This window comes from Condylura cristata, unplaced genomic scaffold (genome assembly GCF_000260355.1).
Source record: "Condylura cristata isolate star-nosed mole 26May11 unplaced genomic scaffold, ConCri1.0 scaffold00027, whole genome shotgun sequence".
In the NCBI taxonomy this organism is placed as follows: Eukaryota; Metazoa; Chordata; class Mammalia; order Eulipotyphla; family Talpidae; genus Condylura; species Condylura cristata.
In genome coordinates, this window is record NW_004567128.1 from 5,131,998 (window position 1) to 5,157,039 (window position 25,042).

Genomic DNA, 25,042 nt, shown 5'->3' on the forward strand with positions numbered 1-25,042 from the left:
TAGGTCCCGCGCCTTCTCTGACTCTAGATTGCAAATCCTGAGAGGAAGACAGGCACCCGCACAGTCTGGGGAGTTAGGCTCGTCCAGAGCCGCCAACCCTGTGAATGGAAGGGGGCGGGGTCTGGAGCTTTGTCTCAGGCGCTGATTGGTGGAGCTGAAGAAGAAGGCGGAACCTGGCGAGGCGGGCTGCGGCGCGAAACGAGACGCGGTGAGTTTTCGGGAGTGGGTGAGGAGCAAAGAGCGCGGTGTGACTTTGCCCTGCTGGCCACCAGACACCCTTCAGTGTGGAGCGGTGGTGACAGAGCCCTGAGGGGGAGACTTTGCTTTAGGGCGCGGTAGGAGCGCCAGGGGTCCTTCAGGGAAGGACACGTTTGTGCAGAGGTTTTTCTCGCGCGCTGGGCCCTCCTCGGCGGAGGCTGGCCTTGCCCCGCCCCGGGGTCGGGTGGCTTTTGCGCCTGCGCGCCGCCGCGCCCTCCTGAAGTCCACCTCTTCCGGCCGCCTCTTGGGGGCGTGGCGGCGCTGGCAAGATGGCGGCGCCCGGGATAATGAAGTTTCCGGAGAAACGGAGGTAAGCTGGACTGGGGCACAACCTGGCGAGAAGAGGGGAGCTTGCGGGTTGAGGCCGGGCCTGGAGGATGTGTAGGGTGGAAGAAAAACCGAGCTGGGCCAAGCAAGCGAACCATCGCAGCAGCTCCAGCCCTTCTCGAGGCGCTTCCCGAGGCGCACCCCGAGCTGTCATCGGCGTCTGAGGTTCAGGGAAGTGAGGAGAGGAACATGTGGCGGGATGGAGAAAACCTGCTGTCTGGGTGTGGAAGGGCGAGATGATGATAAATACGTGCTGTGTGATTAAAACACGGGGAGCAAGATTTCCCTTCCCAGCACCCGAACGATTTTCTGACTGAGTGCAGCGGAGAGGGGAACTTACCACGCTGCAGGCGCCGCCACTGACGCTGTGTGCTTGTCTCGATCTTCCAGCCACAAAAAGTACAGGGCCGCCTTGAAGAAGGAGAAACGAAAGAAACGTCGGCAGGAACTCGCTCGATTGAGAGACTCAGGTAACTTACTGCTTTTCCTGTGTTATATGTATGAAATGCTCTTCCCACTCCGGTCCTAACTTGAGGCTGCAGTGCAGAAGGAAGCCAGCGCTGACTGATATTTAATAAAGACTTGCATATCAGAAACCATGTGAACGCACTCAAGAGGGGGAAAAAGTCACGGTGAATCATCACCCACTGATGATGTGTAAGTATTTATGAAGTATCTAATATTACAGGTGCAGGCATCATGAATTACAGCAACTAGCACAGCTCATGCACATAGTAAGTATTGGGGGAATATTTTTCTTTGTAAAACCAGTAGAGTTGAGGGTTTTAGACATTTTTCAAGTTTTTATTATTTTTGAGTAACGTAAGACACGTTGTTGACTCAAATTATTGTTTTTAAGTACATGTAAGCATAGAAGCTAGTTATGAAACTTACTTAACTATAAGAGGATATATTTCCAAATTATAAAAGCAAATGAAATTACATAGCTGGTAAAATCCAAATTTCCATTAATGTAATTTAGGGATGATGGGACACATATGTGCACGACATGAATATGGTAGCAGTTGGAGTTTGCAGTGCCAATACTACTATTGCCCTGTGTTATTTACCCTTTTTTTCTCCTGTTGAAATATTGTGGAGCCTATATTATATGTATGTCCTGGACCTCATGCCATTTGGCCTTCACACGGCAGAACTAAACATATCTTAGGCCAGCCTGCCTGTTTAATGCAATGAAATTAATACTGCTGACTTAATTGTAAACATGAGATAGTAGCTGTAAATGCAGGTGGAATTACTAGAATCATGCAGCAGTACTGGGATATAATGGTTCCCATCCAGAATATAGAGAAAATGCTAATTAAATTATCCTAGACAATTCTTGAAGTTTGTAGACCATTGCTTCAAGTAACTGGAATTTGCGGGCTTTGAGACACATAACCACAAAGATTTCATTTTCCATTGTAGATGCTCACTAGTAATAGCTGCAATATTTAGAATGGAAGAAGCAGTGTTTTTACCTGCAGCCTGTGTCAGCTTTCTTTTTTTATTCATTCAAAACTGACTAATAGAGGCAGATTCAGGCATCAGGGATAAAAGGAAATACAGTAGGTTAAAGTTCCTGAGCCCCTTGTTGTCCCTACCTCCTTAATGTTCTCAGTTACATTACTTTGTTCATTTAACCTGGTTTTTTTCTAAAGTACTTTTTTGGGGGAGCCTTTCTTCTTATCCTATTTTAAACCTAAGAGCTACTATTTATATTATGTTGCTTTTTCTTTTTTTACTTTGCAGTGTATTTAGAGTGACCCTTAGCATAGAGGCTGGTGGATCATGTCTTTGGCAGTGGAAGTTCATAGGTCGCGGGTCTGCTCAGGATCATACAGCTAATGGCAGGTCCAAGACTAAGCATTTGTCCCTGCACTACTGCTCCTACTTTTGCCCACTCCAGCTCACAGTTCTTTACTGAGCGGTGCTTCATGAATAAAGTAGCGTCCTGAACACCGCCATTCATTGTAATGTACCATGCATGGAAGGCTGGAATATAGACATCAGTGCAGTAAGAGTGAATTGGTAAATGATAAGTGTAAATTTCTGGAATTTCCATCTCTCAATTGCAGGTAGCCTCCTCAGCACCCAGTTCTATTTGCAATAAACTGAAATGAGCTGTCTTATCAGAAATGAAAGTAACTAAGTATAAAAAGCAAGTTGGGAAGCTAAAACATTTGCATGCATACAGTTGCATATATTATATACATATCAGATTTATTGTAAGTATGTATTCTAGTATCTAATATATATACATTATAAGTGTTGTGTATTAAGCATATTATGCATACTGTATACAGCTAGATATATTGTAGGTACAGTTATCCTTGCATGTATTTGTACACGTGAAGGAACACTGTATGCAGAACTGCTTGGCAGTGTGTGAGATGAGTTTGAGGGTGGATGGGCAGCTGAGAGAGTCAGGTGACAGATATTTTGTTTCCAGGAAGGCCTCTTCTGTGGATAACCTTTGGAAGGCCCTTGATGGTTATTTAATTATCTGTGAGTTAGCATTTTTCTTAAAGTCTTTTCCTCTCTTCTTTTAATCAGGTGCTGAAATAATAAAGTTTACTTAAGAAAAGTAAATTACTGTAATTATTGCAATTATTTAGCTTTTGGTTAACTCTATATTCAATATACGTGACACACAAAATCTTTTTCCTGAAGCTTGAGATCGTCTGTTGTATTTCCTTAAGATAACTTTAATTGTCTTCCCTTTTTCCTCAAATTTAGAGTAGGACAGGATACACATTTTAATTCTATTAAAAATATTTTCCCACATTTTTATAAAATGACACAATAAACATCCTTCATCTAGATTTGCCAGTTAACATTTTACCTTCTTTTCCTTTTCTCTTTACATAGATAGATACATGCTACATAGACCTTTTTCTGAACCCTTTGCCTGTCAGTTGCAGATATCATAACACCTTACTCCTAAATGTCTTCAGCCTGTGACTCCTAAGAATAAGGACCATAATATCACACTTACAGCCAAGTTTAGGAACAGTAGTTCAGTGCTGTGGCATACAGACTAAGACTGATTGTTTTGAAACTTTCAAGCCAGTAGGAAAACCTGCCACTCTAGAGTCATTCCTCCCTGAAGTAGCTTTGGGTCACAGTCTTTGTGCAAAAAAGGACAGAGCAGTTGCTGACTACCTCCCTTGGCGTCCTGGGGCGCGCCCTCCAGGCCAGTACAAGTTGCTCATTCCACCAGTGTGGGCACAGCTCCCCCCAGTGTGCCACTGGGACAGTGTTGCTCCTATTGGCAGTTAGCACTCATTGGCAGCCAATGTTTTCAGAGGGAGCAAATCAGTAGCTTCTTCCAGATAAGCTTTCATCCAGTGTTTTCAGCGTCTTTGTCTGAACTAGCCCATACCATGGGGTTGCAAAAGTGGTTCCTTTCTTCCTACTTAGCTCTTCCTACGTTTTCAGTTGGCATTCTTCTCTAAAGGTAGATGTTCCCTTCCACACCCCCACCGCCTCTTTGAATGTTACTGTGGAACTGTCAATTCATTTTTATTCCATGTATTATCTACAACTGTTATTGTTCTTTTTGTTTCTCACATGGTATCAAATCTGAGCAGTTGGAGCCTGTATCATTAGAAAGTTTTAAAAGCCAAGTTTGTATTATAATTGTAAGGATTAAAGATTGTATCTAGTTGGTTTTTGTTTTTCCTGAATTATTGACCAAGGTGTTGCAATGTACAGATAGTTTGATAAACCATATAAATTTCCCTTAGGACTCTCACAGGAGGAAGAGGAGGAGGAAGAAGAGGCTTTTATTGAAGAAAAGCAACCAGAAGAAGAGGACCTGTTGGAAATCGAGAGGTCAGCACTGACTGGAAACTCTTCTTGTCATCCCATTTATTTTATTTGAATATTATAAGTCTTCATTAGTTAATACAGGTCTTCATAAACTCTTGTACAGATATCCTTGATAAACCACTTTAATCAAGCTAATTGACTAAAACTAGATGCCATTTAGAAACTTTTGTTTTTCTACTGAATGATAAATGACTAATGGAAGACTTACAACAATGAAGCCCTGTTTTGATGATACTGGATTAATTCAGAGCTCATGTTGCAAGTCAAAAGAATATTTTCTTTATATAAGCAATTCATTTTCAAGGGTTCTTTTGTTTAATTCTATTAAACTGTTAGCAAACTCTTTAATTAAAAGGACTGCTTTAATGTGTGCATTTTAATGACTTTTTTACTTTTCACTAATTTGTAAATGTTTTGAAAAAGAATTCCAAGTAAATAAGTATAAAAAGTGAAAGTGCTCCAGTGACTGCATTGTCCCCAAAGATAACCACTGTCAGGAAGGTAAGAAAAGTGGAAACAGACTAAGTGCCCGAAGACATAGGAGTGGTCAGGAAAACACTGTGTGTGTGTTTGTGTATGTGTGTGTGCTTGTGTGTACACACAAGCATGTGCACAATGGGTGGTACTCAGGTGTAAAAAAGATGAACTCTTGCCATTTGCCACAACATGGAAGGGATAATACTTAGTGAACTACGTCAGAAGGAGTAAGACAGACACACCATGGTCTCATAGGTGGACTACAGAGAAACAAAGGGTCAGACCAATACTAAGTCCTTGACCTCTGACTGTAAAACAGACATCCAGAAGGGGGAGGTAGCAGGGTAGGACTAGAGGGGCCAGTGGATCATGGAAATTCTTGGTGATGAGCATGACATGGTGTGCAAACATAACACTTTAGAGGTTTGAACCTAAAACCGCTGGAAGTAAAAACAACAATGTAAACCAACTTTACCTCAAACAACAATATAAACAAACTTTACCTCAATAGATATGGGAGGGGATAGCGAAGGGAAGGATGTACAAAGGAAAGTATGTGTGTGTGTTTATAAAATACACTTGGTTTCTAAATGGGATAGTATGTATACATTTTTCCAGAAGTTGCTTTTTTGCAGAATGAGTAAGACATTTCAGTGTTAATGCAGACATCATGCAGCTCTTTCAGTAGTGACACAGTAGCCAATGTATGGATGTAGCTTTGCTTATTCTTTGTTCCTATTGTAAGTTCTTATACTGGTGGACATTCAGTACTATTACGCAACATTCAATTTATTATGTAAGTTGCAGTGAGCATTCACGCTTATATGGCCTTGGTAGCTCTGATAACTTCCTAGGAAAGTAGCTAGAAGTCAAATTGCTGGGATGAAGGCACAGTACATGACAATTATAGATGTCTGGGTACAGATGCATCCTGGTTTGGGGGCTTGCAACCCTTCCAGTATGGATCAAGGTGCTTGTCTCCCCCACCGTTACAAACTAAGCATTATCAATTTTTAAAATACCTGTAATGAAGAATTGTGTTCATTGTTTCCCATTTACATTTCTTAATAAGATTGCATATCTGTTTTTCCTAGGGGCCATGCTAATCTTCTCTATTATTTTAGTATATATGCTACCAAAGTGAGCACATGAATATGTTTTCCTATATTAGATATTTGTAGATTGTTTAAGTCTTACCTCTTTCTCTTTTGGGAAACGTGTTGTTGTAGAAGTAACGTTACTACTTTTTATTTTTTTTTTATTGAGGGATCATTGACATAACATGTTTCAGGCGTCCAACTTAATGATTCACTATATATTGGGAAGTGATCACGATAACAAGTCTAGCTAACATCCACCCCCAGACATAATTGTACTTTCTTTTTCTTGTAATGAGGATTTGTTAGGTCTAGTGTCTTAGCGAGGTTCAGATGTGTACTACGGTGTCACTCTCTGGAGTCCCTGCTGTACATTCTATCCTCAAGACTGAGGTAGAACTGGAAATTACTGTCTTTTGACCCCTTCCACCCATTTCTTCTATGCCTCACTCATCCTCTGGCAACTCCTAACCTGTTCTCTGTATGAGCTTATTGTTATTCTAGATTCCACATATAAGCAAAATCATACAGTATTTGTTTTCGCTGACTTATTTCACGTGGCAGTGCCCTCAAGATCCACCCATGTTATCAGAAATGGCAAGATTTCATTTTCTTATGGCTGAATAGTCTTAACAGTGTGTGTGTGTGTGTGTGTGTGTGTGTGTGTGTGTGTGTTTTCTCCACATACCCCGTTTTATTTTACCATTCATTGATGGACATAGGTTGTTTCCATGCCTTGACTATTATAAATAAGGCTGCAACGGACATAGGGTGCAGATATTTTTGAGTTAGTATTTTCATTTTCTTTGGATGAATACCTAGACACAGAATCCCTGGACCGCATTTATATCCCTAACAACAGTACGCAGGCATTCCTTTTTCTCTATGGCATTGCCAATATGCGCTGCTACTTGTGAGTAACCAGGTGTGAGGTGATGGAGCACTGTGACTGTGATTTGCATTTCCCTGGTTAGTGGTAAGGAGCACCTAGTGATGTGCCTAGATGTTTTCGTTGGGGAAATATCTATTTAGATTCTCTGCCTTTTTTTTTTTTTTTTTTTGTATAGGAGAACTGGGGTGGAGGCCAGAAGTGCAGAGCTGGGTGAGAGGAGTCACCAGAAACAGAATGGGGAGCAGAACAGGCGGATTTACTGACATACACTGTTGAGGGGAGCAGTGGGAAGACAGGAGAGGTCTGCTGTGCCATGTGGGTCAGCTCCTGGGCCTCAGTCTATTAAATGATATGATTTGTTTATATATTTTGGATACTAACCCCTTATCAGACATGATTTGCAGATATTCTCTCTCATTAAGTAGGGTGCCTTTTTATTTCATTGAAAGCTTTTTAGTTTCATGTGGTCCCACCTCTTTATTGTTGCTGTTATTGCCTTTGCTTTTGGAATCATATTCAAAAAAAGTTTCAACTGAGAATGGTATCAAGGAGTTTATCACTTATGTTTCTGTTTAGGAGTTTGATGTTTTTGGGTCTCCAGTTCAAGTCTTTAACCCTTTTGTGTTAATTTGTGTCTGTGGTATGAGACGGTGGTCGAGTTTCATTCCTTTGTGCCTGGCTGTCCAGTTTCCCCCCATTTGTTGCAGAGACTGTCATTTACTTGTTGTATATCCTTGCTTCCTTTGTTGTAAATTAATTGACCATGTGTCTGGGTTTAGTTCTTGGCGCTCTACTGTGTCCCATTGATTGGCCTGTGTCTGTTGTAATGCTAATACCATACTGTTTTTGATAACTACAGCTTTTTTTTTTTTTAAATTTATTTATTCGTGCAGAACTGGGGTACAGGCCAGAGATGCAGAGGGTGAGAGGATTCACGAGAGACAGAGAGGGGAGCAGAACAGGCAGATCAACGAAGTACACTGCTGAGGGGAGCAGCGGGCGGGTTCTGCCACGCCATGTGGACTCCTCGGGGCAGGCGGAAATTGAACTCATGCGGAACTGGCTTAAGCTTCTTAGTGCAGTGCTTTAACCCGCTGCGCCACCAGAGAGGGCCGATAACTACAGCTTTTTAATATAGCTTGAAGTCAGGAAGCATGATGCTGCCAGCTTTATTCTTCCTCAAAGTTGCCTCAGGGACTTTTGTAGATCCATATGAATTTTTAGGATTGTTTGTTCTATTTCTATTTAAAAAATTGGAATTTTGATAGGGGTTGTGTTAAATTTGAAGATTGTGTTGAGTGGTGTGGACCTTTTAACAATATCAGTTGTTGGCCCTCCCTGGTGGCGCAGCAAGTTAAAGCATAATTCTGCAAGCTGGCCACGGCCACTTCAGTGTGAGTTCAACTCCCTGCCCTGGAGGTGACCCACATGGTGCAGCAGGCCTCTCCTGTCTCGCCCGCTGTTCCCCTCAGCAGTGTACTTCATTATCTGCCTGTTCTGCTCCCCACTGTCTCTGGTGAATCCTCTCACCGCCCTTGTGCCTCTGGCCTATACCCCAGTTCTGTATGCATAAATAAATAAATCTTAAAAAAAAAAACTTGGCCCTCCCTGGTGGCTCAGCGGGTTAAAGCACAGCACTGAGAAGCTAAAGCCACTTCCTCATGAGTTCGATTCCCTTCTGCCCTGGAGGTGACCACATGGTGCGGCAGACCTCTCCTGACCCGCCCGCCGCTCCCCTCAGCAGTGTACTTCATCCATCTGCCTGTTCTGTTCCCCACTCTGTCTCTGGTGAAGCCTCTCACCCTCTGTATGTCTGGCCTGTACCCCAGTTCTGTATGAATGAATAAATAAATCTTAAAAAAAAAAAAGCTTAAAAAAAAAAGACAAAAACAGTATCAGTCCTTCCATGAACACAGAACATGTATTTGTCTGTTCTTTAGTTTCTTTAATGTGTGTCTCCTAATTTCAGAATACAGAGGAATGTTATTACTTGACTAAGGATATTTGACATGTGTTTTTCTTGTCATAAGTGCTACATACAGCATTACTGAGCATAACTTGATTTTCACTTGGTCACTCGCACGATGATATGTAGCCTTGATGTCTGTGTTAGGAAGGCTCTCCCATCCCGAGATGATGAATCTATTCAGCTTTTTTTTCTTTAGTATTTTTCAGGGGCTATTTTTATTTATCAATTTTGAAAGGTGGTACACAGTATTATGGGTGTGCTTAATGTTAGCGACTGTAGACTTAAAATGGTTAAAATGTTAAGTTTTGTGGTGTGTATATTTTGCCACAATTAAAAATAAATTAAGCATTTTTAAATGGCAAAGACCTTTATAGACATTCTCTAGTTGTTTAGTGTGTGCATTGGAAATGTTCTTTCATGTTAATCTCTGTTGTCTAGTTAAGTGCAACAGTAGGTAAAATAATTAGAATGCCCAAAAAAATCCCCAAAATGTTGTCATGATTGGGAGCATGGAGTCAGATTTGGCCTCATCTGTGTTCCAGTCTTGGCCTGGCTACTGACTAGCTCTGTTCAAGTGCTAGTTTCCTTGCCTTAAATATAGAGATAAAATCTATCATAGTACCTACCTCCTGGGTAGGTTAAATGAATGATTAGAGTACAGTGTTTAACATAGGGTTAGCAAGCCAAGGTGCTGTAATAACTCTGGTTTGTTCTTATATATTTCTGTTATGATAATAATAATATATATATATATATATATTTGAGTTTCTTTGAGATTTGGTTAACTCTTACTAGAAATGCTTCTTTAAAATCACATGTATCTCTGTGTTCTTTCGAGCTTTGTTTATTCCTATACAAGCTACATAATGGAAAATGAGTGGATGTGAAAATACTGTATGACTTTCACATACTGCTTTAAGCAGATCTCTAATCTCAAAGGTAAATATATCCAGACATTAGTTAAAGTTGTGAGAATCACTTTGATTCAGTGATTCTGAAGAGTCTTGGAAAGAGCTGAGTCCATTCCAAGGTGGTTTGGTCCTTGCAAAGAGCACAAGCCACTGGGCTGGGCAGAGGCTCAGTGGAGTCAGAGAAGCAGAACGTGCCCAGGGTTGCTCTGTGGAAACGTGATGAGGACAGGTGATAGCTGGCAGAAGAGAATGTTCTGTCCTGCAGAGACTGCAACACAGAGGCCTTTTCAGTTTTATTGTTTTTTTTTTTTTTGTATCGAAGTACTTTGGTTGATAGCAGAAGTTTCAGGTACACACCATTATAAACAATATCTCTGTATACTATGCTTTGCTCACCAACAGCCTTCTTACCCTTCTCAGTGATTCCATTTGCAAGGAGTAACTCTCAGTCCTTGAGGGAGACACTTCCAAGGTGCAGGAATATGTGCTTATTCACAATTTTCAGCCCTTCTTAGTCAACTGCTTTCAGGCTTGTTAGTATACTGGCACCAAACATCACCGTGATGCAGCTCAGGGAGAGATGTCAGAGACTGAGAGGTCGGAGAGGTCGATGGTGAGATGTGACTCTTCTGCCTCCGATGATGATCCGATCATTGCTGAAATGTAGTGCTTTCCCCAGGTTGCTGCTTATCTCTCTGGCCCTCTTATCCCCACTTACCTGCTTTCTGGAGAATCTCTTTCATGCTATTTAGTCATTTCCCAGGGAATGCATCATGCATGTGTTTGTATTGGTCTACTAATGCCCATTTGGTAACATCATTCCACCGATAGGCAAAAATTACATGAGGAATGGTTGCTGCGGGAGCAGAAGGCTCAAGAGGAGTTCAGAATAAAGAAGGAAAAAGAAGAGGCAGCTAGAAAACGGCAGGAAGAACAAGAGGTACCGTAGTGATCAGATAACCAGTTCACGGATTAATGGCGTTACCAAAACAACTCTCCTAGAGATTTAATATATGTAGGACTTGAAAGAAAATTGATCTTAATCATGTTATCATATTGTTAGGATATTTCCTTTATCTGCCATGTATGTTAAAGGTCTTCAAAAAGTGAACCTGAAAAAGAATTTACCCTTCCTCTCTTCCCTTCCTCTGCCAGAGAAAGTTAAAGGAAGAATGGGAAGAACAGCAGAGAAAAGAGAGAGAAGAGGAGGAGCAGAAACTACAAGAGAAGAAAGAACGAGAGGTGATTGCCTTCCTCGGAGGGTAGCCAGCCACTACTCTCTCCGTGAGCAGTAGGCATGGGGTGGGGGTGGCGCAGTCCTCTGCTCCTTAGGGTTTGTGCTGCTGGTACTTTTGTTTTTTTCCAGGCACCAAGTGCAACCATGGGCTTTTTCTGGTAATATAGTGGACACTGGAAAGGTAGCTCTAACTAAACTTTGAGGTGTCAGCAGGATGGGCTGGGTCTTTGTGTCTAGAAAGAGTTGTGGTATCAGTGTGGATGCTAGATTTCCTCACATGTTTTGGCAGCCTGCAGCCAACTCCATGTGGTCTGGACGCTTCCCCATGCTAACAGGCATTTCTCAAGAGGCGGGTCTGAGAATCGACTTGGTTCTGACACTGTGCCTGGAGGTAGTGTCCCCTTTAGGTGCAGGTCCATTGGCTTGGTGACGGAGAGCCAGAAATTCAGAGAGCAGGTTTGCTTTAACAGACCCAGGAATTCCTTGCCTGACAGCTAGGGCGAAGGGAAAGCTCCTGTTCACACTTCAGGCTGGAGTCTTAGCTCATGTGCAGGGGTCTTTTGCACTTTTGCACACAGCCTTTTATGTGCAGAGCACTTAGTTGCCATCCTGGGGATGACTGGTGGGGTCCAGTTCCTCGACTGCTGCTCTCCCATTTCACTTCTTATAACAGGCACAGCTCAGTGCAGCAGTTATTCTACCTCGAGACTTAGCAGCTAGATTATGTCTTAGGGGGCTAGGGAAGCAAATTACGTTGAGAACAGAATTTAAAACTTTTGGAAATGTCAATGAGGTAAAAAAAATATAGTATATTCTAGTCCTTATGTAAGTATGTTTTCATCAGTCACACTTACTACTGGCCATGTCCTAATTTAGCACCTGCTAAATGTTTGTCATAGTTCAGCAAGTATCGTGCTTTAGAATATTCACTAATGCCTCATCCTGAAAACCAAAATGTGGTATAATTGTTCAGCTATACAAAATATTGTTTTAAGCCTGTTTTGCAGTGTGAACAATTCAATGTCCTTGAATAAAAATTCTCAGCTCTAGATCCTTTGAAAGTTTTTCAGAAGATCTGTGCTATAGAAACTAATTAGAACCTGGACTTTTTTGTATGAGTGGGTTTGTGTTTCAAAGTCTTTTGTGCTTGAGATTCTGAACTCGAGAATGCAGTTAAAAGAAAGCAGTGACTTAGCTGAGTTATCATGGTTTTCATGAGTCCCATGTTTGCACCATTTCCAGGAAGCTGTGCAGAAGATGCTGGAGCAAGCTGAAAATGAGGTATTTCTAAAGCCTTACATTAAATTCAACTTGACACCAACTAACATTTTGTTCAAAAGCAGACATTTTATTTCTGGGAAATGCTGACTTTATGGGAAGCTACTTACATTACACCTAAATATCTGGAATCACTTGTGACTGTGATTTCTGCAACAACTAGCCCCTTAGAAGTTGACTGAGAAACAACAGCAAATGGTATTGAATCACCTCTTATCGCCCCTTTAACTGTGTGTAAGCATAGCAGCCACTCATGCCCCCAAGTGTAAGGTTTCGTTTGGCTCAGAGTAATTAGATTTCTCTGTGGTGGTTCTCTGTCAAGAAGACCTTTGACCCTTTTCAGATTGGATGGACAGAGGGGAACTTGGTGACTGTTTCTGGTAGCCGTAGTGATGCCTTCATGGGAATGAATGGGAACCAAGAGAGCACTACAGCTGTGCCTCAGAGTAGTTGCTTGTGAAGTTGCAATTGTGCACTACAGCTTCGATGTGTCTGGCCTTAAAGGCATCCATTTTAGTTTTGGCAAAATAATTTTAATACATCTTAAATGTTGGACTTTGTGGATTTATACACCACCAATAAAATGGTCATTTTCAACAGCTGGAAAATGGTGCCACGTGGCAAAACCCAGAACCTCCCACGGACTTGAGAATAATGGAGAAAGATCGCGCCAACTGTCCATTCTACAGTAAAACTGGAGCTTGCAGATTTGGAGATAGGTAACTAATTTGCCTTATTGGGTCAGAATTCAGTGAGTCAAGTGTTGAGGCGCTTGAGTCCTCATTGGGGGAGTCTCCCAGGCTATAGTGGGCGATGTCCCAGTCAGGCATCTGCTGTGTCCTGGCTGCTTCTCCGGCTCCTTGCTGCCCCTCCATGGGTTCAGCTAGTTCTCTGAGAGCGCCGTACTGCCTTGGCCCCTTCTACAGCTTTCTGAAGGCCTTTTGCTCTTTGTTTTCTTCCCGTGTTTGCATTAGTCCCTGTGGGACAACTTGGAGGGGAAATAATCTAGTTTAAGAGCCAGGAGGGCCTGGCTTTACTTATGGAATGGAATACACTCATGCACAAAAGAGGCTTTCAAAATCTGGCATGCCAAAAGGGGTTTTGGGGAGGGCAGGCTCCCAGAGAGTAGAGGACAGAGAGGCTAATGTGCCATCCTCAGCCAATCACTTCCCCAAGTCACTTTAGTGGCTGTAACTTTGGGCAAGTTACTTAAGCCCTCTGTGCTCACTTTTCCCGTCTGTTACAGGGGACTGAGCGTATTGCCCCCTGACCGGGTGCGAGTGTGCGCGTGCCTGGGAAGCAGGTCGACCGTGTGACTGGGTTCGCGGCCCTTTTCCTTATGCTACTGCTCCCGTGTTCTAGACCCTCTTGTTCCTGCCTCTTTTTGCATTGATGTTTTAGAAAAAAACCTTCATGTGGAAATCTTAAATATCACTGCCTTCATTCGTTTAGCTAATACTTAAATACCTACAGGATGCCTGATATGATAATCTCTTTAATGGGGCTGGTTTATGAGTTAATAACACCCCAAGGGGTGAATGATTCATCAGGGTGAATGAATCCATCTGAAGAGCGTCTTGTTACTGTGTGTGCTGCCCGTGCCCAGGATGGCACCTTTATCACTGTTCCCCCTCAGAAGAGATGTGAATAGGCAAGCCCAGCAGAGCCTACTGAGTGACTGACTCCCTTCCTCGTGTCTGTCCATAGATTATCCTTTCGACAGTTGAAAACAGGAACTTCCCCATCTTGTCTCCTTTTTAACTTAAGCCCTCATACCATTTTATATTTTGTAAGACCAGTGGTTCTCAACCCTGGATGCCTGTGACAATTGAAAACTGTGGCTACCTGGGGTGGAGTAGATGAGTCTCGGAGGCGGGGTTGCCTGGTGCCCTTCCTCATGGTGCCTGCAGGGCTTTCCGCTGTGCCCAGGAGCATGAGAAGAGTCATGGGAGCTGGCTAGTGTAAGACCGTCATCTTTTGAGGAATTGAGAACTGAGGAACACAGAAAGGCTGCATTCCCCCAGGTCCCTTGAGTACTGTGTCCCAAATGTAAGCTCCTTTCACCAAGAGGCAGTGATCACTGGTTGATGGAGACACCCCGCAGCAAGGAAACAGTGTGTGGTGAATGGCTTGATTTACTATTGAGGCACAATACTCTGCTTCCTCTTCAGATCATGTGTATCTTTCACCTTTGACTCAGTGAGGCACAGTTGACACGCCATTATGTTAGTCTCAGGGGTACCGTGTGAGGATGGTACAGGTACTGTGAAGTGATCACCACTGCAGTCATTAATGTCTGTCACCACATAGTTCCAGACAGTTTTTCTCTGGTGATGAGAAGGTGTGAGGCCTGCTGTCTCAGCAGCTTCCAGACATGCAGTTTGGTATAACTGGACGTTTGTACCTGTTGACTCCCTTACCTATTTTGGCCCCTACCTGTGGCCTTGGCAAGCACCAGTCTGTTCTCTGTTTTATGGGCTTAGGTTTTTTTTGTTTTGTTTTGTTTTTTAAGAAAGCAATAATTTTATTTTTTTAAGATTTATTTTATTTATGTATGCATATAAGAATTGAGATCTAGGCCAGAGGTGCAGGAGGTGAGCACATTTGCCAGAGACAGAGTGGGGAGCAGAACAGGGATATTTACTGCTGATATTTACTGCTGAGGGGAGCAGCAGGAAGTTCAGGGGAGGTCTGCTGTGCCATGTAGGTCACCTCCCTGGCCAGGGATCAAACTCAGGCCACAGTGGCTGGTGACAGCTTGATAGTGCTGAGACTTTAACCCCTGTGTCACCAGGGAGGCCGTGTTACTTTTTTTACTTTTTTTTTTTTTTTAAGATTCCACGTGTAAGTAAGGTCAGTGTTTGTCCTTCTTAATCTGACTCACTTCATTAAACATGGTTTTTTCAAAGTCTATTAGAGTGAATTATCCTCAGATAATCAAGACCCAGTGTGAATTCAGTTTTGTAGATAGTTGAGTCAAATTGCATTTAAGGCTTTCGTGCTGTATCTTTGCTGTCTCCCTGGGTTCCCAGACTCACCACCATCTGGTTCTGTTCCTCCTGCTGTTGGGCAATGGGGAGAGGCGACCAGCCTACGCAGCTTCAGGAGCTGCACTGACAGTGCTTCTCCATGGACAGAGGAATGGATTGGAGACTCCTGAAACCCACCTCTGAGAGTTGTGTCAAGGAAGTGGTGACAGTGGTGAGATCAATTGTGAGCATTCCTCAGTATTTCCCAGGCCGCGGAAATGTCCGTATTCCAGCTTCCAAACAGTGCAAGGGAGAGTTGGGTATTGGCGTTGTTCAAGTGATGAGTTCAAGTTGAGCTTCTGTGAGATTAGCGATTATAAAACCCAGCAGTGAACTTCACACAGAAGATGCTGTTCCCCTTTAACCTAGAGCCGCGCCCACTTGCTCTGGAATGGCAGTTGTTTTCTGCTCAGGTCTGTAACATGCTCAGACAGACAGCTCTATGCCCTCGGCACATATTTGGTGTTTCTTTTTTTGTGATTAATAGTGTTCACCTCTAAAACCTTTCCAGAGCTGGTATTTTTTGGAGTCACAGCCTTGAAGGGAATTTTATGATTTTCTTCCAAAAAGATCATATGCAATGATGAAAGTCAAGCTGGTTTATGACCTCGCTTCTTTCTAGGGGTGAATTTGAAAAGCCTCACAATCTACTGCACTAAGTTTGATAAGAATAAAAGAAATTGGAAGCAAGGAAAAGGGGAGAAGGCATGTTATTGGGAATGTGGAGTAATGTATTCGACTCTGGGCTGTCATGCATTCTGGACAGGAGCTACGCAGCTCTTAACAAAGCGGAAGAACAAATAGTATCTCTGGAACCAGATTTTCTTGGCATCAGAGTCTATTAGAATATTGTATAGAAGTATTGAGTAGGAAGAGGATAATCACTTTGCTAACTATTTTGTTACCTGTCATAGACGTCATTTTCAGGAGCAAGCTGCTTTGCAGAGACCTTCTGTAGTGAGTTCAGCTTAACTGTAGCATGTAACTTGGTCCTGTGAAGGACAAAGGTACTGGGTACTTGGCCTGCTCCTTGAGGAAAGAGCTGACTCAGTTAACTATGCCTGAAGGGCACTGGGATTCCCACACCGTTAGTTGGTAGTCCTTGTACTACGGCCGTATCCAACTCTCTCACTCTTCTGCTGTCTTGTATCTGAGTAATTTAAGTATCTGGGAAATAGGAAAATAGTTTGTCCTAAGCCAGCGGTTCCCAGATGTGCCTGCTCTTCAGGCCCAGGGGGGATGTTCTTTTGAAAATGTAGATTCTCTACTCTTTGATATCTGAACAATGATCTGGTGCAAGGCCCAAGTGAGAAATCTCAGTTCTTCCCAGGAGAATCTAAGAATCACATAGGCGTGGTGGTGCCTCCATGGTCAACTGTCTCCCCAAGTCTCTCTTGTCTTAGCTGACTTTTAGTAGGAGCTGCAGCCCTGACCTTGAATCCACTCTGACTGTGTGGACTGTCTCCAGGCCATGTAGGATCTTCCCTACGCCAGGGCTTCAGCTCTGTTCCAAAACTCACCAGTGGGGGCCTCCCTCGTGGTGCAAAGGGTTAAGCGTAGCACTATGAAGCTATCCACAGCCACTGCAGTACAAGTTCGATCCCTGCCAGGAAGGTGACCCACAAGATGCAGCAGACTCTCCACTCTGACTGGTGAATTCCCTCACCCCTCGCATCTTTGGCTTGTACCCCAGTTCTTGTATGCATAAATAAATCTGGGAAAAAAAAAACACAAAAAACCTCACCAATGCTCATTTTATATCCTGGGGTCTAGGGACAAGTTCAACCAGAAATAATAATCAAATTCTGACTCAGTCCTAACTCTGCGGCTAGGTTGACTGCTCACCTGGTTCTGTTGGTAGCTGTGTTTGGGACAGTGTAACTTCTTACCTGGTGTCTAACTGGATAACCAAGGAGGGTTCTTTGGAAAACAGAAAAGTTCATACGGATGTCCACTGATGGTGCACCCTTGTGTGTGTGTGTGTGTGTGTGTGTGTGTGTGTGTGTGTGTGTGTGTGTGTGGTGGGGGGTTGGGGGGACATGTGCAGGCCTGTGTGAATTAGGGTATGACTGTGAGGATGTTTGCTGTGAATGTGGAAACTGGGCCCGGCAGCTAGTCATTCTGGGGCTGTTGTGTTTTTCAACCCTAGACCCAATCTGCATCTGTTTTTCTTCCCTGCAGACCTGCATTGTTATTTTTATCTTGCCTTTACGTTTTTTTTTTTTTTTTTTTTGTCTAAGCCAATTTTTTAACTAGAAGCCTAACCTGGACAATTTTGATGACTGGAATCTTGACTACATTTCCTTCCCCATCATGGAAGTAAATAAGAAAATAAACTCATCCAAAATTATTTTAGGAGTCACTCAGGTGCAGCATGGTCCTGTTTAAACTCTGCAAAGAAGAATTTCCCATAAACATTTATTGTGCCACGTCGTAGCAGGTACTGGGCTGAGGATGCCTGCAGGTCAGCAGCCCACGGATCAGTGGCCTGTCGCTTGAGTGCTTGTGCTGCTCTAGGCCTCGGCTTCCTTCTTTGCAAGGTGGAGGGACTCATAGGCAGTGTCATGACAGGTTGTGAATGTGATGATAAGAGGAAAGAGTGGCAGGAGAGCTGTGAGACCCGTATACGGAGGAGGTGGGTCTGGCCCATGGAAGGGCCACTTGTTGGTCACCCTGCTCTCTGGGCATGGAGGGCACCCAGGTGACGGGGTGCAGGACCATGGTAGTCTCCCCTCTCCCAAGTGCCACCTGTGACCTTGTGCGCCTGATCCCCATCTGTCAGCTCGGCCTTCTCTGTCCTTCCGTGCGGCCTTCTCTGTCCTTCCGTGCGGAGAAGGCTGCCTGACCTCCATCTACTGGCTACTGAGAGCCTATGGACTTGGAAATGATTCCCACTCTACATTTCAATGTGGGCCCATCTACATTGATAAGTCTTAGGAAGTTTTAAGTGTTCAAATCTGATTCTGAATTGTTAACTTACAGTCTAGTGGAAACAGGCAGGTCTCTTGAATCAGTATTTTGAGCTTAAGGACAGATTTTTATGTGTTGTGTCTAACCCTCAGACAGCTGAATCCAAGGGTTTCTTTCCTGTGCAGGTGTTCACGGAAACACAACTTCCCCACCTCGAGCCCCACCCTTCTCATTAAAAGCATGTTTACAACATTCGGTATGGAGCAGTGCCGACGGGATGACTATGACCCTGATGCCAGCCTGGAGTACAGTGAAGAGGAAACCTACCAGCAGTTCCTAGACTTCTATGAGGATGTGCTCCCCGAATTCAAGAATGTGGGGAAAGTGATCCAGTTCAAGGTGGGCATGCGCAATGTGTCTGGAGGAATGCTGAAGTCGCCTGGGTGGGCTCATGATGGCACAATACTGGCATCAGTACTATTTGCCTCATGCCAGGATCCTCACTGGAAAGGAACTTTCGTCTATTCAGTGCCTTTATGGCCCAGCTCTTAGCCTGTGATGAATTCTCTGCAGCAGTTTTTCTGTAGCCAGCTTCCAGTGGCGCCTGCTAGCAGCCCTTTAGGGGCGGCGTGTGATGGCAAATGTACCCCTCCTGCCTTTGTAGTTGGCCTCAGCTAGCCAGCAGTGGACTGTGTCACCCACGCCACTCCCTGCACATACCGAGCTTGTGGTGGCATTGCATGGACAGTGCCTGCTTGTAGCTGCTGCCCGTGACACACGGGCGTGGTCCACTGAATGACCCAAGCACATAATCTTGGGGCCTTTTTTTTTTTAGTTTGCATTCTTTTTATTCATTGAATGCTCTCAGTACCGAACATAGTGTTCCTGAAGTCATGGTTGGTGATCTGGCCATCTGGCATTCAGATGGCACAGGATTCTTGTAACGTGGTACTGAAGGCCAGAGTAGAGCACAGCTCCAGGCCCAGTCGCTGAATCCTGCCTGAGGCCTCCTGCCTCACCTGAGATGTGATCTGACCCAAACCTGAACGCCTTTATGACTCCAGATTTGTAAAAAGAAAGGAATAAATCTGTGGTTTTTTCTTGCTAGTTGGAAGTGATAGGGAGCACTGGACCAGCCGGAGAGCAGAGCCTCAGCTACTGAGCAGCACTCGTGAGATTCTAGGCTGACCTGCCCTCTGCCAACCTCAGAGAAAATCCTTTTCTGATTTCTCTGTCCCTTTGCCTTTGTGGCTGCTGTGGGGGGCTTGCTGTCCTGGCTTTCCTCTCGGCACACTCGGGCAGGGCTTGCGGTGGGCACCCCACCTGCAGGCACTCCGGGGCCTGTGGCTTGACTGTCCTGTGCTCCTCACTTGAGCTCTCCGTGCCTTGTCCTCATCCCCAAAGCAGGGGACTGGACAACAATGGTGGTTTCCCATATGGGCCCTAGACCATTCCGCTCCCATGAAGCCTATGGTGGAGCTGCTGTCAGTACTTCCGACTGGCTAGCGGAAATCCCACCGCCCCACAACAGGCCTCATCACTAGCCACAGCGTGGTTTTTGTCTTTTGTTTAGAATTGTCAGCCAAGCTTGTGCTAATCACATTAGCAATTAGGGTATGGAAGGCTGTTTTAGCAGGAAAATTTCCAGAACATCGCATTTAGCCTGAAAAATGAATAATGGCTCCTTGGGAACCACTGAATGAAATGATTCCTGAGGTCCCTGGAGCGGCCTTCCAGCCCTCCCTTTCAGGGAGGTGTACAAGCTCAGTGCTGATCCTGCCTCTTTGGCAATGAATTTGTAAAATATAGACTCGTTTTGGAAATAAAGTGAGATAGTAGCGTGGATTTGCAGACCTCTTTATACCGTTATGTAATGACAGAATATAATGACAAATCAGATTTCTCATTTTTGAAGACAAATGATCATATGTTCAGCCTAATTCATCATAAGAACAGTGTGTATTCAAATGAGATGTTATTCACACCTAGCAGGTAAAAAATGGTAACTTCTATTAATACCAAGAGCGGGCAAGGATGTGTAAATTAGTAAGACCCCTTCAGAGAGCAGTTTGTCAATACCTGGTGAAGTGGAAGCTACATGTAACCTATAAATGGCCCAGGTACCTCTGGCTGTCCTGAGTACAGAAACCTGTACACCCACAGACACATGTTCAAGAACCCTGACCACAGCTGTTTGGTGGTAACAAGTGGGAAGCATCTTGGGCAGTCATCATTCAAATAGTGGATAAATAACTTTGATTAATTGATCTGTCCATTGCATATTAATTAAAATGAGTCATTAAGTTTGTGATTATATCTTGAAAAGATTTGAAATAAGATCTATGACATTAAGCAATGTACAAATAGTACTATATCCTATCAGTACTGTTTAGCCATGCATATACACGGCTTTGTCTGTGCACAAATATGTGTGCACCCATATGTGGATCTTGGCACATTTATTTATCTGTGTTCCTAGTCTGCATACATGTGAGGGCATGCACATGCCGCCTGATGGCACCCTCCGTGTCTGTCTGTACGCTCTGGGTATTTGTCTGTGCAAATAGGTATATACATGTGGGTATTTCCATTTGGGGTGCAGAGGAGGCACCCAAAATCACGGGAAGGCTCATCTGTGTGATGGAAGAGGGAGAATAATGGGATGAAAGGACTTCAAGGGTGTTTCATGTTTTATACATTTAAACACGCTCAACGCAAGCCCGAAAGTGTTAGTGTTAAATCTGAGTGGTATATGAGGGGCCAGTTTCTTCTCCATATTTTTATGCACGTGTGAGCCATTTCGTGTCTGTGAGAATAAGTGTACCTGGATCAGCTAATGGGGGCCTCCGAGGTGGCTGTTTGCTGAAGTCTGCCTCAAGTGAATGGGAGAGCAATGGGAACTGCTTTTGGCAATGTTAGTGAGAACAACATGCATTTGACCACAGGGCCACTTTTCCTTGTTTTTTTTGTTTTTTGTTTTAATGATGGAATTCTTCATTGCTCCTTAGGTCAGCTGCAACTTGGAACCTCACCTGAGGGGCAATGTGTATGTTCAGTATCAATCGTAAGTATTCTGAACATAAAAGTCCTCACATGTGTCAGAGGAGTGTGGCGGTCGCATTAAAGTCTGGGTGTTTTCCCCATTTGCTGTCACTTTCATATGCATGCCGTTTTAAACAGTGCCAATAGGAAGAGCGAGTTGACAGAAATTTTGAAGGGATTTCAAAAGAATACCTGTGTATTTCATCTGTGTATACTGATATAGCTGGGAATGTGTTACAATGTAGGTTTGTTTTTTTACTTAATTTTATAAAAGATTTTAAAATTTATTTTTACACACAAGTTCTGGGGTATAAGCCAGAGTTGTGGGGGGTGAAAGGATTCACCAGAGACAGAGTGAGGAGAAGAACAGGCGAATCTACTGAAATACACTGCTGAGGAGAGCAGCGGGGAGACAGGAGGGGTCTGCTGTGCCATATGCCATGTGGGTCACTTCCCTGTCCAGGGATCAAACCCATGTCACAGTAGCTGGCAGTAGCTTTAACCCCTGTGCCACTAGGGAGGGCCCTACTTACATAATTTTAATAATTAAAATACAAACTGAAGAGAGGTCATTAGGTCAGAGAATAGAAAAGTGTAACTTGAAAGAGGTAGAAATGGAAGCCCCCAGCAGTTAGTCAGCTTTGCTGAATCTTGCTGTTTGTCTGGGCTGCCCTGCCCCGAGCCATGGCATGTGAGGCCTGGCCGTCCTGGCAGAGGTGGTGGGCGTGGACTCTGACAGTGGGAAACGTGTTTGCATGTTGTAGGGCCCAGCCTTGTGGTGTCAGAAGCTTTGAATCAAGCCATTGCCCACACATCAGCAGGTGTAGGGGGTAATAAAAAAGGTTCCTGAACACATTGTGAGGCCCAGGAGCCTAAAGGCTTCCTGTGGACCAGTGAGGAGGTAGTGCCCAAGCAGCAAACTCAGTGGTCCTACAATAACTAATAAAAGTTAATTGCCGATAGGATGAACCCGCATTTTCAAAAGTTACTGTAAAGTGCATTTTTTATTTTGTGGTTTAAAGGGAAGAAGAATGTCAAGCAGCCTTTTCCCTGTTTAATGGCCGATGGTATGCCGGGCGACAGCTTCAGTGTGAATTCTGCCCCGTGACCCGATGGAAAATGGCAATTTGTGGTAAAATACAACACAATGCTTTCCCCCTGTCCACTGTCATGTGAAGGCAAATTCTTAAGGAAAATGCGCTCTTCAAGGGGGAGGCTTTGGCCTCACGCTGTTGGTGAACAGAGAGATCCTTCTAAAAGGACAGCGCGTTCTAGATCTGGGCAGAACTTGTGGGTCGTTTCATGGATGAGGTGACTGAGGTCATAGTGTGTTGAAGATGGAGTGGGGCCGAGGATTCCCATCTTCCATCCTTGGACTCTCTGTGGCCCTGTAGGAGCCAGGGAGGCCACTGGGAAGCCACTTCTTCCTCACTGAGTTCTCGGGGTATTTTCTCTTCTTTGGCTCCCCTCACTTGAGCTATATCCCCCCCCCATCTTTACTCCTCATAAGTCACCTGTCATCTTTGCCACCTAAATCATGACCCATAACATTCCTGCCTTTCTTGAAATCCATACTTTCTAGCAGTAGGGATGAGTAGCTTCGCATCAGTTGTGGCTGTGTCAGTTACACGTCACTCCCAGAAAGCAGGTGGGTCAGCTGAGCAGCCAGCACTGGGGAAGGCCTCACTGTTCTGTGGCTGCCAGTCTGCCTCAACCACATACTTTCTGGTGCTGGACCCAGGCGCAGAGAGATGAAGCTGTATACTTCCCCTTTTGCTTTACATTCACCTGCTTATGCTTCTTTAAAAAATCTAGCCTATTTTATAAAGTTATTATTTTTCCTTCTAATGCTGAGTTGTAAGCGTTTTTGATATATTCTACAGATAAGTCCCTTATCAAGGATATGATTTGCAAGTATTTTCTCCTTTAATTTTGAGGAGTTCAGTTTATCTCATCTTTCTGTTTTGGTGTCTTATCAGAACCCATTGCTTAGCCCGGTATCACAAGATTTACTTGTGTGTTTCATCCCTTATGTTGAAGACTCTGGCCTGTTTTCTTTATTCTTTGTATGTAGTGCAAGGTATGGAGGTATTTCACTTGTAGCTGTTTTTGCTTGTTTTTGGGATATACTACTTAAAAAAAAAAGTTTGAGAACCCTAAAAGGATCACGAAGTCATTCAAACAGATTCCACCCTTGGCAAGAGTCTTCCATATTAAAAATTCTTGGTAAATTGAAAGCAATAGCCAATATTTACCATCGTCTTCTAAAGTGTAAAGAAAATGCAACATCTTCCACATATAACAGGTTCTCTTTTAAGAGTGGCTCTCCCCCACTGCCAGAACACCCCCAGGGACCCCAGTTTTGACTGGGCGTCGGCACTGATAATCAGAGAGCACGGCCACCAGCGTTGCTACTCTTGGCGTCAAGGTCCACTGGGGCCTGGGGCCTTCTGGGTACCGCAGTTCTCATTCGCGTCTTCCCAGTGCCGTTTCTGAAAGACCACGTTGGAAAGTCAGGGACTCAAGGCATGACATCAGTTTATATTAGCTCCTTTTCAGTCACACCAGAAGGTAGCTCTATCGCCTCTCAGCATCCCTGAGAGCCAGAGGGCCGCCGTCATCTCTCTCCTCACTGTCCTTGCAGGTCTGTTTGAAATACAACAGTGTCCAAGAGGGAAACACTGCAACTTCCTTCACGTGTTCAGAAATCCCAACAACGAGTTCTGGGAAGCGAACAGAGACATTTACCTATCCCCGGACCGGCCGGCGCCCCCCTTCGGCAAGAGCTCAGACAGGGACCGTCGGGAGCGGCCAGGCCACCATGAGGACTACTACGGAAGGCCGCGCCGCAGGCGGAGTGCCAGCCCGGCCCATGCCTACAAGAGGAACGGGGAGGCCGACAAGAGGAGGAGGAGCAGCCACCGGGGGAAGAAGTCGCGCAAACACGGGGCCCGCAGCCGTGAAAGGCATAGCTCCCGCAGTAGGGGCAGGAAACGGGACCGAAGTCGGGCGCGGCGCAGCCAGAGCCGGGACAGCCGCAGCCACAGCCACCGGAGGCCCAGCCGCAGCCGCAGCCGCAGCCGCAGCCGCAGCCGCAGCCGCAGCCGCAGCTCCTCGAGGTCCCGCAGCCGCGGCAGGAGGAGGTCAGGTAGTAGAGACAGAACTAATCACAGCCCCAAATCCAAATAAACCGCATCATTGGCAAGTGCTTGTAGGTATTTATTATGGCTGCTGCATAGTGGCTAGAAGACGGCAGGCTCACATGAGCTAAAGAAGCTGGCAGAGAACCCTACTCAAAATACTTTCTTGATCTGATAATCAGTGTGTTTAGTATAGAAAAGCTAATATGTGTAAATAACATGAAATTTACCTGTAACCCTGCCCCTTAATGATAGCCAGTTAATGCTGGAGTATTGCTGTAGGTTCCTCTTCCCTGTAATCATGTATTTTTTTTTTTACCCAGAGGTCATGTATGGCTGCTTCTGAACTGCTCTTTTCTCCACATAAAACCTTGTGACTCACTAAGCCCTATTCCGTCTGTTAGTTTTTGCATAGTATGGATGGTTCTTCAGCCCTCTCCCGATTGTTGCATTTTTTATTGTAAATTTTACACTATTAAAGAATCCTGTGCTACAACCATCTTGTGGTATATTTCCTTAAATACGTTTCGCACATTTCTGCTCATTTCCTTAGGATAAATCACATTGAGAGGTAAATACTAAGCTATTTCCAAATTGTACTACAGAAGGACTACAAAAATTTTACTTCATCAACAAGAGTT

The 25,042-nt window shown here is 44.3% G+C and overlaps 1 protein-coding gene across 1 annotated transcript; it reads left to right on the forward strand.

Moving 5' to 3' along the window:
- Nucleotides 1–218: 218 nt before the first annotated feature.
- On the forward strand, nt 219–24,506 carry ZRSR2 (zinc finger (CCCH type), RNA-binding motif and serine/arginine rich 2). Its single transcript, XM_004689878.2, has 11 exons — nt 219–568; nt 976–1,055; nt 4,335–4,422; nt 10,597–10,705; nt 10,921–11,007; nt 12,245–12,283; nt 12,881–12,999; nt 18,405–18,618; nt 21,228–21,283; nt 22,284–22,393; nt 23,906–24,506. The coding sequence occupies exons 1-11, from the start codon at nt 528–530 to the stop codon at nt 24,448–24,450; spliced, it is 1,488 nt and encodes a 495-aa protein (XP_004689935.1). The 5' UTR covers nt 219–527; the 3' UTR covers nt 24,451–24,506.
- Nucleotides 24,507–25,042: the final 536 nt, after the last annotated feature.

What these genes read in the sequence shown, in the direction of transcription:
- ZRSR2 (XM_004689878.2), top strand. Translation starts at nt 528, where the DNA reads ATGGCGGCGCCCGGGATAATGAAGTTTCCGGAGAAACGGAG. An exon ending in TGGAGCAAGCTGAAAATGAG is followed by an intron (nt 12,284 to 12,880) that starts GTATTTCTAAAG and finishes CATTTTCAACAG; the next exon opens with CTGGAAAATGGTGCCACGTG. An exon ending in GCTTGCAGATTTGGAGATAG is followed by an intron (nt 13,000 to 18,404) that starts GTAACTAATTTG and finishes TTTCCTGTGCAG; the next exon opens with GTGTTCACGGAAACACAACT.